This window comes from Ochlerotatus camptorhynchus, unplaced genomic scaffold (assembly GCF_037179485.1).
Source record: "Ochlerotatus camptorhynchus isolate MF236.1 unplaced genomic scaffold, CSIRO-AGI_Acam_v1.1 ptg000406l, whole genome shotgun sequence".
Classification (NCBI taxonomy): Eukaryota; Metazoa; Arthropoda; class Insecta; order Diptera; family Culicidae; genus Ochlerotatus; species Ochlerotatus camptorhynchus.
In genome coordinates this window covers 682,739-695,071 of record NW_027040892.1, presented here as the reverse complement: position 1 = coordinate 695,071, position 12,333 = coordinate 682,739, and the positions used below count along the sequence as shown (strand labels likewise).

The 12,333-nt window shown below is 38.0% G+C and overlaps 2 protein-coding genes across 7 annotated transcripts in view; one reads left to right on the top strand and one right to left on the bottom strand.

Annotated features, from left to right (window-relative positions):
* The window catches only part of Naus (Nausicaa), a 364,485-nt gene that overhangs the window by 245,846 nt on the left and 106,306 nt on the right, over positions 1-12,333 (top strand). The window lies entirely within an intron of this gene.
* LOC135710930 (cytochrome b5 reductase 4) overlaps positions 1-12,333 on the bottom strand; it is a 223,083-nt gene that overhangs the window by 179,272 nt on the left and 31,478 nt on the right. For 2 of the 5 annotated variants that reach the window (XM_065233649.1, XM_065233652.1), the window contains exon 2: positions 11,542-11,693. In XM_065233649.1, the coding sequence (XP_065089721.1) occupies positions 11,542-11,671 (130 nt within the window). In that variant the 5' untranslated portion in view covers positions 11,672-11,693. Of the gene's footprint in view, positions 1-4,891; positions 5,069-11,541; positions 11,694-12,127; positions 12,261-12,333 lie in introns of those variants that run through there. The other 3 variants (XM_065233650.1, XM_065233651.1, XM_065233647.1) reach the window with 3 other exon arrangements.

Here is a 12,333-nt window from a genome sequence, read left to right as displayed (position 1 = left end):
GGCGATCAAAGCTTTTTATGCGGCGCTAGTGTGCATGTAAAATATTTGTATATGCTATAGCTTAAGGTCAAGAAGTAACTGTTATCGTCAAAGTTGTACATGCGGCAAAGTTCTTCCGGATGGTGAGCATGCAAATGTGTTTTGTTCAAAGCTCTCTCATTTTACGTCCAATTTTTGATCTCCTTAGGTTATTTGAATGGTATGAATGGTATAGTATAAGGGTTCTACTACTTCTTTTAATTTTAATTTTTTTTTCAAGTCAATTCTGAGAAAATCAATCATGATTCTTCAGAGTAAATTATAAAAAATAGTGTAACTATGGGTGACTATGGGTGAACCTTTGGTATATACAGTTTGAGCAATTTGCCTCTTCGTATTTCCATTCAAAATCTTCAAAATGGTCTAAAAAGAACGAAAATTGGACGTTTTTAGGGCGTGTCCTTAAACTTATGATCGGGAGTGTGCGGTTTTATAAATTTCTCTATTCAACTGAGCAAAAGTACCTCACTCTCTGAGTTAGTCTCGTTGTCCGTGCACACGTAAATACAGGGATTTTTTTTTGTTCTAGACCCATCGATAAACATTTTAAATTAGCCTTAAATGAAAGGGAGACTCTAAATATTAATTTGATGGCAGTTTCAGCGATATTGATCTTTAAAGATAATGTTTTCCATCTGAGATACCTGTTACCACTAATTTATCAGAGGTACACAAGTGGAACGACTCACCCCAATTTATGTATCCATAAATCTTCATGAAAATCCAGAATATATTTGTCTCATGCCACATAAGCTGATGTAAATTGTATTTTTATTTTATGATATCTGATATGCGAGAATTGCCCGCCAAGTTTTGAGTAATTTCTGAACTACTGTTCATGAGCCAAAAGATCTTTATCTCCTTAACAGCTTTGCCAAATACAGTAAATTTCTAGCTGTTCAGGATGTCGAGCGCCAGGTGGTGAGAAAATTCTGTACTGTCAACCAACGAAAAAGTTTTGATCTCCTGGACAACTTTGCCGATGACAGTTTAGCAGGTCTCGAAATACATCTAATGCGAGAATTGCACGTGTATACAAGCGCAATGATGTGAAAAAAAAATTGAATTTCTGCCAACCAGCCAAAAGACCTTGACCTCCTGAACAACTTTGCCGAAGACATCTATTTGGTCAGGATCTCGTGATATTTTATATGTGAAAATTTCACGTGTATACTAGCGCCGCTTAGGAAATTATCAACTATTGTACACCAAGCAATAGGCTTTGACCTCCTGAACAACTTTGTCCAAGACAGTAACTTTCTATCTGGTCAGGATCTCGCAACAAACCACATGTGAGAATTTCACGTGTATTCTAGCGCTACGTAGTGAGAAAATTATGAACTACTGTCCACTAGCGATATATATCTGATCAGAATGTCGAGATATTTTACATGCGAGAATTTCACGTGTATACTAACACCACGTATTGTGAAAATTCCGAATTATTGTGCATCAAGCAATAGGCATTGACATCATGAACAACTTTTTCTAAGACAGTAATTTTCTAGCTGTTCAGAATCTCGAGCTATAGCATACGCGAGAATTTTACACGTTTACTAGCGCCACGTGGTAAGAAAATTCAGGGCTACTGTCCACCAGCCAAAAAGTCTTGACCCCCTGAACAAGTTTGCCGAAAACAGTAACTTTCTATCTGCTCAGGATCTCGAGCTATTGTATATGCGAGAATTGCATGTGTGTACTACCACCAAGTATTGAGAAAATTCTGAACAACTGTCCACCAACGAAAAGATCTTGACTTCCTGAACAACTTTGCCAAAGACATTTACTCTTTATCTGGTCAGGATCTAGTTATGTATCACATGCGAGAACTTAACATGTATACGAGCACTACCTAGTGAGAAGATTCTGAGCTACTGTTAACCAGCAAAAAGGCTATGATCTCCTGAACAGCTTTGCCTAAGACAGTAACTTTCTATCAACTCAGGATCTTGAGCAATTGTATATGCGAAAATTTCACGTTTATACTAGGGCCACGTAGTGAGAATTTTCTGAACTACTCCACCAACGAAAAGATCTTGACTTCCTGAAAAACTTTGCCGAAGACAGTAACTTTTTATCTGGTAAGGATCTAGAGATATATGTATATATATATATATGCGAGAATTTTACATGTATACTAGCGCCACCTATTGAGAAAATTTTGAACTTTTGTGCACCAAGAAATAGGCTTTGATCTCATCAACAACTTTGTCGACGACAGTAACTTTCTATCTGGTCATGATCTCGAGATATATCACATGCGATAATTTCACATGTATTCTAGCTCTACGTAGTGAGAAAATTTTGAACTACTCTGCACCAGCAAAAGTTATGATCTCTAGAACAACTTTGCCGAAGACAGCAACTTTCTATCTGGTCAGGATCTCGAGATTTTCCATGTTGTAACCAATTAAGTCAAATCCCACGCAGTACGGACACCGTTTACGCGGTTTCCATTCATATTTTCTCTATTAACCGCATTTTTTGGGGGTTAATTGTGATAAAAGTTTAGCTTTTTTTAGTTAAAAACAAGTTTTTAAAGGAATACCCGTTGGTTTCATATCGATTGGTAGCTCGGCTGCAAAATGGCAATGGAAAACTCACACTGTTGTACAAAGTACAACGCGCGAGTACTCGTGTTACAAAAGTTGGCGCGAGTAACGGAGGGTTAAAGTCTATGAGTATACTTGTAGGCAGAGTAAATTTTCTGTCGGTTGTAGTCAGATCTGAGCAGTGTTTCAAGAAAATCGAAGAAAATTGTACTCACTAAGTGAGTAACCCCACTTTCTATGATTTTAAGTGAAATGTTGCGGACTTCATCAAAGTTGTTCAGATGGATTGGATGGTGAAAATCGCAGTTACTTACTTGCTCTAACTTGGAAGCTCAACTAGATAGAAGGTAACTGTTTTTGACAAATTTATTCAGATTTTTAAAAGCAATTGGATGGTGCACATTTTGGATCAGAATTCTGTCACCAGAAGTGTAAGGTGTCTTTGAAATAATAATTCTTTTAGTTGAAATTTTGATAACCTTTCCTTATTCTTCATAGACTGTCGCCGGTAGATGATGTTCTTATGACATGCTCCATCAACTGTACTTGGTGCGTAGAATAGGGCTACACATCAAGGCTACTATGTCAGAAGTGCAAGATGCAGTGTTGCCGTTAATGCAGTCGATTAATTGTCTCAGAAAGTAATCGGTTTCAAAATCAATTAATCACCCTTATTCTTGTTTTCGTACGAACCGTACTTTCCATACAAAAACAATTTTTTTTGTATGGAAAATAAGATTCTATTGAAACCAAGAATAAGGGTAAATAACTGATTACCTTCACGCAATCTATTAAAAAAATCTATTACAATGAATGTTAGTTCCATTTCCTATCATCCTCTGTTCATGAACATCGCAGCGAATGTTATAAGTTGACCTTGCAGGCGATGTAATGGTTTTTTGCCTTTTTTATTTCGTGTTCTGTCTGTGCTTTCACCCACACAAGCAAGCATTTGCCTTGACTTTTATGTATAACATGGTAGAACGACGCACACCCTTGCCTCGAATCTCTCCAGCAGAAAAAGCATACGAAGTCGAGTGTGAGAGGAAATGAGCGCTTCTTGTTTGCTTTTAGGCTATCCTTATTCAGAAGCATGGAGAGAGCAGTGGAGAAAGCACAGGTCTGATAATTGCAACGTTCGTTGTTCGAGTCCAGTCGGCAACCTTCTTCCTATTTTATTTTCGACATAATTAATTTACCTCACTAATACACTCTAAATTTTTCGGTCTCCAATTTTCTTGCATTGGACCGCAGCTAGGTATATCGCATCCTCGGTTCATGCGGTCTCCACTTACATCCTCTGAAGATGAATCCCACATAATTGTAAGCGAATCTTACATCCACCGGTTGGGTGTTGAAGTCAAATCGAAAAGGGGTCTTGAGCAAAGTTGCAGCTGATAAAATTTACCACTAGAGCAGATAGCAAACTATCCTGTAGATCAGTACAGCGAAGGCCTAGGATGTTGAGAACAAAGAGTTCACTTTAGTAATTCTCATATAAACTTCAAAGGGCCAGTCAGTATGAGTTCGCATCCAAATGAGCAAACATTTCGAGAACCTGATTGAGAATCGATTGAGCTTGGTGGAGAAAAATCAATATTTTGATCAACCCTAATATAGTATCATTGCTACACTCGTACATTGGTTGGCATAGAAAGCTCTCAATTAATAATTGTGGAAAAGCGTCTAAACCATGAGAAATAGGAAAAAAAAAAGGCAAAAGCAATGTGTTGCCAAAAGCGGACACTTACTGCGAATTAAGTGACCGACTAAAGAGTAACCAAGACAATTAAAAGTTACCGGCTGACACTTGAAAGTGAAGACAACGAAAGTTCAAGACCTCGAAGTTGTTTCGTACGTCTTGGAGGAATTCATGGAATTCCTATATATTTTTATGGAAATCCTCCAAAAATCAAATAAACAAACAATCAGAATAGTGATAATCGTTATTTGTTCCGCTTTGATACAGATTTCGTCCAAATGCGAGGCACTCGCATGCATCGCACATCACGATGAATTCAGTCACACTTTGAACGTGATTTCCTTAGCCACCGTCATTAACCTCACGAGCACGTTCGCCGCGGCACAACAAAAACGCTCCCCCCCACTCACAGACGCCACCAACATCACACTTCTCTAAACCAATTCACTTCTTTTTGCAAGCATCGGCCATCCGCCGCCGAAGGAAGAAACTGGCGCCACTGCTGAGTACTACTGCTGCCTTAAAAATCACCGACTTGCATTCCTAATCCACGACATCCCAGATTTATCAACTTCACCCAGAAGAATTGACCACTCACATCGAATAACAAACAGAATAATTCGCGAGTCTGCCGCGGAGAACTGTCAAATCGATCCATTTTTGTTGTCAGCGTTTTCCCGGATGAAAAACCATGGCACGGAACGAGCGAGGGCGTGGGGGGAAACACGCGTAAATCTAGCACCAGCCTCGGTTTCGTAGGAGGTTTTTTTCCGTGGGATAGGTCCGAACTCGGATCATCACGAGGAAGTACTGAGCGCTGGAATGTGCCATCCTGTCGTATTTTATATCAGCAATGCAAAAGACCCCCATGTGTGTGAGAGGGAGAGCGAATCGCGTCCGCTCTCTGTCTCCTTCGTGGGTTGAGCTTTTGATCTTTATTGGCCTTCTTGTTGGTGCACGCTTGACGAGCGAGCACGGAAGGAGCTTTTCGCACCCAACCGGAAAGGGAATAGCGTGCCGAAGCAAAACAAAAACAAGCAATTTTATCAATGAAAGCTCCGTCGGTGAGTCTCGGGTACGGCGATCGGCTTTTCCCGGAGTCGAAGATTGTTCTGTTGCATAATCGGAATTGTCGTCTCGCTGGGGGTGGTGGACGAAGAGGAAGCGAGGATGCAGATGTAGATACGTTTGTCTCAGGAGAATGTTGTTTGCTTGAATTGGTGGCACGAATACTAGTGAACTTTTCGATTGCATAATGTTTATGCAAGGATAATTACTTATGTAGTAGACAGGCGGTGCTTGGTTCTGGTGAGCTTTTTATGACAAAATATGTTTGTCATTTTTTTTTATTTGGTGGTTCGAGTTAACAATAGAATTGGAAAAGCAAGTGAAATATGTTAGCTGAGAATTTGACCCAGTGTCTCCATAATTTATTTAAGATTCATCTAGTCTTTTCACGTTACGGTGATAATATATAATAAGGGATTATGGTGCAACAGGGTTAGATGAAGTTGGTAAACAAAATCTTTTGCTTTTTGGAATAAACCCAACGCAAAGTTAATTTAATAATTTTGATATTGTAAAGACGAACTAGTTGATGGTAATATTCTTGTGCCGGCGGAAGGGTCTGCAAAGGCAAGTCTATAGATCTTCTAGGGCAAGTTCAAAGCATTTTAGGGGTAAATCATAACGAATGGCGTAAACAGTTGTTTCGAAAGTGACTACAACAGCTAAGGATTATCATCTCCAGTTGATATGATGGCATAATTAGAAAAGGAAATTCGTTCATCATACGATATCAGGGCAGATAGCAGTGAATTAGTGCCCAAAAGCATTTGAAAACTGACTAAAATGTGACCAAAATGTGATTTAAAAATTATCATCAAACTTTCGGAAATAGAATCATGAAAATTGATTTGTCATTCATCCAAAAAAGGCATGTATCGATTTCCTATCTGTACGCATTCATCAAAAGTTTGTTTTGCAAAATCTTGCATAACTATATTAACAACTAACAGCACTGTGCAATTTGAAATTCTTATGAATTAAATTCTAGAATAAATGAAATATGTGTTATAAGATCTCTCGCTAGGATTGTCTTGCAGGGTGTCTACTCAATCCAAGGAATCAAATTCCCTGAGTTTTCCAGGTTTTTCTAGGTTGGATGAAAAAAAATTCCAGGTGCATACAAATTATACACATTATTATTTTATCTATTGATCCATCTAGAATCCCTTTTATGTACTTATTGATTTATGTTATTTTCGATTGTTCAAACTTGGGCGTTGGTACTTATAAGTTGGCACAGCAAAAACAGTTATTGAATATTACAGCAGAACAGATGCACATAGGTTGTTTAATATTAATTTGTACAATTTATGTTTAGTAAATGCACCAATAGTGGAGGTACTTTAGTTGTACTAACGTAATGTACTTCTATAGCGGCTTAGGGAGACTCTATAAGCCACCATAGGAACACATTGCACTAAAGTACCTCCACTATTGGTGCATTTATTCTACACATAATTTGCGAAAAGAAATTATATCCAACGGTGTAATATTATATTTGGTTTTTGCAATCACATAAGTTATTCATACAGTAGCATGCATTACGTCAATCAATACTAAATTCTTTTTTGGTATTTGTGTAGTATTTTTTTTAATTCAAGCATATAAATACAAGTAAGAAACCTATCTATACTATTTTGATAAAACGATATATCAAAATTTGATAACAATATGCTTTCAAAAACAACATATCATTTTGATAATAAAGGGTTATACGGTCAAAATTTGGTCAATATCAACTTGACGTATTTCTTTCAATTTTGCATTTAAAAAACCTGAACACCCCTCATTTTGAAGGTGTGTGTGTGTAGAATGTTGCTCCTATTTTGATTTTGGAATTCACTCTTCAGTTGTCAAAATGCCGTCCAAGCAAGAAGAGCAGCGTATCAAAATTTTGCTCGCGCATCGCGAAAATCCGAGCTACTCGCACGCAAAGTTGGCAAAATCGCTAAAAGTTGCCAAATCAACCGTTACAAATGTAATTAAAGTGTTTGGGGAACGTTTGTCGACAGCCAGGAAGTCTGGATCGGGGGGAAATCGAAAACCGGAAGCCGCTGAGACAACAAAGAGAGTTGCCGGTAGTTTCAAGCGAAACCCTAACCTCTCTCTCCGAGATGCCGCAAATAAGCTGGGTGTATCGTCTACAACCGTGCATCGAGCCAAAAAACGAGCCGGACTATCGACTTACAAGAATCGCGATGATAAACAAAATACGACGGCCAAAGCGCGATCCCGGAGGCTGTACACGACGATGCTGACGAAGTTTGACTGCGTGGTAATGGACGACGAAACCTACGTCAAAGCCGACTACAAGCAGCTTCCGGGACAGGAGTTTTATACGGCAAAAGGAAGGGGAAAGGTAGCAGATGTTTTCAAGCACATGAAACTGTCAAAGTTCGCAAAGAAATATCTGGTTTGGCAAGCCATCTGTACCTGTGGCTTGAAAAGCAGCATTTTCATAGCTTCCGGGACTGTCAACCAAGAAATTTACGTGTAAGAGTGTTTGAATAAACGTCTGCTGCCTTTCCTGAAGAAACACGGTTGTTCCGTACTGTTTTGGCCGGATTTGGCATCTTGCCATTACGGTAAAAAGGCCATGGAGTGGTACGCCGCCAACAACGTGCAGGTGGTTCCCAAGGACAAGAACCCTCCCAACACGCCAGAGCTCCGCCCAATTGAGAAATACTGGGCTATTGTCAAGCGGAACCTAAAGAAGACCAAAAAAACTGCTAAGGGCGAGCAGCAGTTCAAGGCAAACTGGCTTTCTGCGGTGAAGAAGGTGGACAAGCTGGCTGTACAAAATCTGATGGCAGGGGTCAAGCGTAAGGCCCGGCAATTCGGATTTGGAAAAGCGGAAGCCTAACTGAATATTTTTCCTGAATTTTATACTAATTGAACTTGAAAAAGAAATTTAATTTGATTTTTTAAATAAACGATTTCACCGATTTACACGCGTTTTCCCTTGACCAGATTTTGACCGTATCACCCTTTATGTTTGAGTTCAACTCTGTTTGGAAGATCAGTACAGAATAAATCATGGTTTCACATGTCTAAAATCTCTTAAGGTCCGTTTAGACTATCTGATTTCTTGGTCTGACTTTGACCGCCGCTATAATGAAAAATCTGCTCGAATTTACTTTCGACACACTTTGTCGAACCCCCCTGTTTGCTGGTGTTCACACTGCTTGCACATGTCGAAAGAACTGCCAATTTAGATTTCAAAACAAAACTGTATCAGGAATCAAAAGTAAATACTTCCATCGTGAATTACCGGAAAATTGCTCTAGTTTTGGCAGACGTATTTGCTTTTATTATTTTAAATAAAATGAGGAAGAGAAGGTGAGCTTTGTGGAGTAGGAAATGGTTGCTCAGGAGGAACACCGGCAAGGATCTGGCTCATCTTGTCCATCAAGAGTTGCGATATGAAGATGAAAATGGATTTCAAAACTTCGCCAGGATGTCGATACCAACTTTAGACAAGCTAGCGGGAAAAGTTCTCACTAGATATACAAGATTCCTTGACTTTTGAAAATTTCTGTTAACAACTCAATTCTGCAAGGTCTTCAAACCTTCTGACGTCCCTGAAGTTTTGTTCCTGTTCTCCGGTAAAATTTCTTTAAAGATCAACAATCTTTCCTTTCCTTTCCAACAAACTTCTTGACAGTTCTGTAATTTTCTCTGCAGATTTTCATGATTCAATGAATATCTGCAAATATCTCTGAACATCTATACAATTTTCTAAAGAATTAAAAGAAATTTTTGAAGTTTTAGGAAGTATTCTGAAGTTTTTCTAATTTTTCTGAAGCTGTGCAAATATCTCTAAGATCAGCGAACTTACCTGAAGTTCTGTAAATGTCTTTAAAAATCCAAGAACCGCAGTAAAATTCTGAAAATTTATTTAAACATCTGTTAATTTTTGAGTAGATTTACGATCCACCCTCTGAACTTTTCTGAAGTTCCTTAAATTTATTTCAAATTCGGTAAAGTTTTCTGAAGTACTGTATTTCTGCTCTAAAGATCTACAAACTGCCCTGAAGTTCAATAAATTTCACAGTAGATCTCCGAACTTTTCTAAAGTTCTTTAAATTTCTTTGTGGATTCTTGATCTAAAGATCGGCGAACTTTCCCGAAGATCTGTGAGTTTTGCTGAAGTTTTGCAAATTTTTCTAAAAACGTTCGAACTTTCTGACGTTCTACAGACTTCTCTGAAGTTCTTTAGATCTATCTAATTCCGACTTCCATGGAGTTCTGCAAAATATTGTACTTTTGTACTTCGCTGCGATTTGTTTTTGGAATTGAGGTGCTTTTCTGACATTTAACGAATTTTTCTAAAGATCTCACATTTGTGTGAAACTGTGAAACTTTCTGTTAAATTCCTGCAAATATCTTTAAAGTTCTGTAAAGTTGTCTTAAGCTCCGTAGCTCTATTCCCAAGATCTACAAAAAAAAACTTAAGGCTCAATAAATTTCTCAGTAGATCTGCAATCTTCTCTGATGTTTTGTAAATTTCCTTGAAGACTACCTAAAGTTGTCAAAATTTATCTGAAAATATTTGAGCTTCTTTGAAGTTTTAAATTTCTCTCTCAAGATCTACCAAATTTTCCTGAAATCGTGTAAATATTTTTTTTTAATCGCCGAACTTCTCTGAAGTTCTGCAATTTTTACTGAAGATCCATTAACATTTCTGAGATTCTTGTGATATTTTCAGAAGTCCTGTAATTTTTTTCAAAGTTCTGTAGCTTTGTTCTGAAGATCTACGAACTTTTCTGATGTTGAATAATGTTTCGAAGATCTCCAAACTTCTCTGAAATACTTTATATTTCACTGTAGATTCTTGGACTTGTCTGAAGTTATGCGAATTTCCCTGAATATTTGCAAAATTTCGCTTATAGTTTTACAAATTGATTTGAAATTATTTTTGCTTGCTTGAAGTTTTGAAGATTTCTTTGAACATTTATCTGAAGATCTACGACCTCTCTTGTGATTTTGTCTTTATGAATTTCTGTTAATAACTTTTAATTTGTTTGTAGTTCTGTTCTCAAGATCTACGAACTACCCTGAAGCTCAACAAATTTCTCAGTAGATCTCCGACCATCTCTGAAGCTCATACAAAAAAAAAAATCTATGTAGGCTCTCAGACCTGCTGTCTCGCATGCTTATTCTTATACAATACATGCTTCGTATGCTTCCTTTTGACGGTTGCCAGTCTCTCTTTTTCGGATGTTTCCTTTTTACGACGATTTTGATCCTCCACATACAAATCAGCGAAGAGCGAGCGAGACAAGACCCTCTGCATGAACTTGTCTCGTTCGCACACGTTGTCTTAGCTGTCAGATGCTTGTAAAGTTCAGTGTCCTTAAGAAACGTTTCGAGAAATTAAACGAAAAACTTCTTTTGAATTACGAATGAAGTGATAATTGGAAAATTCCCTGAGTGGAACCAAAATTCCCTGAATATTCCAGGTTTTTCCAGAAAAAATAAAATTCCCTGTATATTCCCGGTTTTCCAGGTTTTTTTCAGGTAGTAGACATCCTGATTAAGTAAATTTCCCTGACATGATTTCCAGTGTGGTGCGACCATCTTTCTTACACTCGAAAAATTCCACACGTCATCATAATGTGTCTCACACCTAATTGAGCACTTATTGTGGAACACATCCATTTCATGTGTGAATCTTATGCTATGAACCATATCTCAACACTACTGGTTCGAATTGTCACACACTTGGAGTCTATGTGCCTCACATGGTGATATCAATATGCACATTGTGGTGTGCTGCTGCCGTGGTCTTCGTTAGATCTCACTGGGCCACGGTTCTTCTCATATATGAGGCTGGTTGATAAGGATGAAGTCAAAACTCATGTTTTAGATGTTTACCTTGCAGAACAAGAAAATCATATCGCATTAAAATGCAAAACACTTAAAATTCATCTGTTTTTAACAGTAGTGCAATACACTTGAATTGATAGAGAAAGATTATCAACATTTCTAAGTTTGAAACACTAGAAATCAACGTGTAGAACACGCGGTGAAATACACTTAAAATAAATGTGCCTGACAGAATTGGTTGATATTGATGTTGCTTCTCGCAGCCATTGAATCAGAAAAGTTTCGTAAAATGATCTATTTTCATAACACGAATCATATTAGTGCGTTCCGATCTACAAATTTATCACTAACCTGTAGCTGAACCGGTGAGCTGTTTGATGGGCTGCTTGAACAGCGTAACCGGTGTCTTGATCGGCGATGTTGAAGCATTATTAACGTCCTTCTCTATTTTTGGAATCTGTAATCCACTTTTCCCTTCCATTTTTGCGACAAACTTTGCAGATCTGAAAAAAAAAGAAAAAATTATAATATAATATAATAGTTGTGTCTAAACTGATTTATATTTTGCAAAAATTCTAATGACAAGAATCCAACGCAAAAATAGCCAATATCCCCTATTCCTCCACACTGCTCACGAGTTCCACATTTGTCTCTCAATGTTAACCAACAAAGAGTATAATTCTCTCTGTTTTGCTCATTTCCACTCTCTTTATAAGATGCGTCGTGCGGCATATTCTCTTGCACGCGTCAAAATATTGTGTCGCCAGCTGTACATTTTCTTGCTCTGTTTAATGTTGACAACTGATCTAGCTGTCACTCCCGGCAGTGTCATCCAAAACATTAAATTAAATTCGTTAAAAACAAACACACTTCATTCGGAATATCCCAAAATTATTGATGTTTATGCTCCCTCGTCGCCACTTTGCGTCCTACTCACCAACAGAACAAAATCAGTGATAATTCAAAACACACACACAGCAAACCACCAATCAGTTGTTGAATCACGACGACCGCTGTCAAGCGACTACTGAGCGCTTCTTGCAAATATGTATGCAATAGGAGTAAACAACCGACAGCAGACAGTCAGAGTTAAACGTGATATAGATATTGTGCGCCTCGCTAATCGTCGCCGTGTCGTCGTCG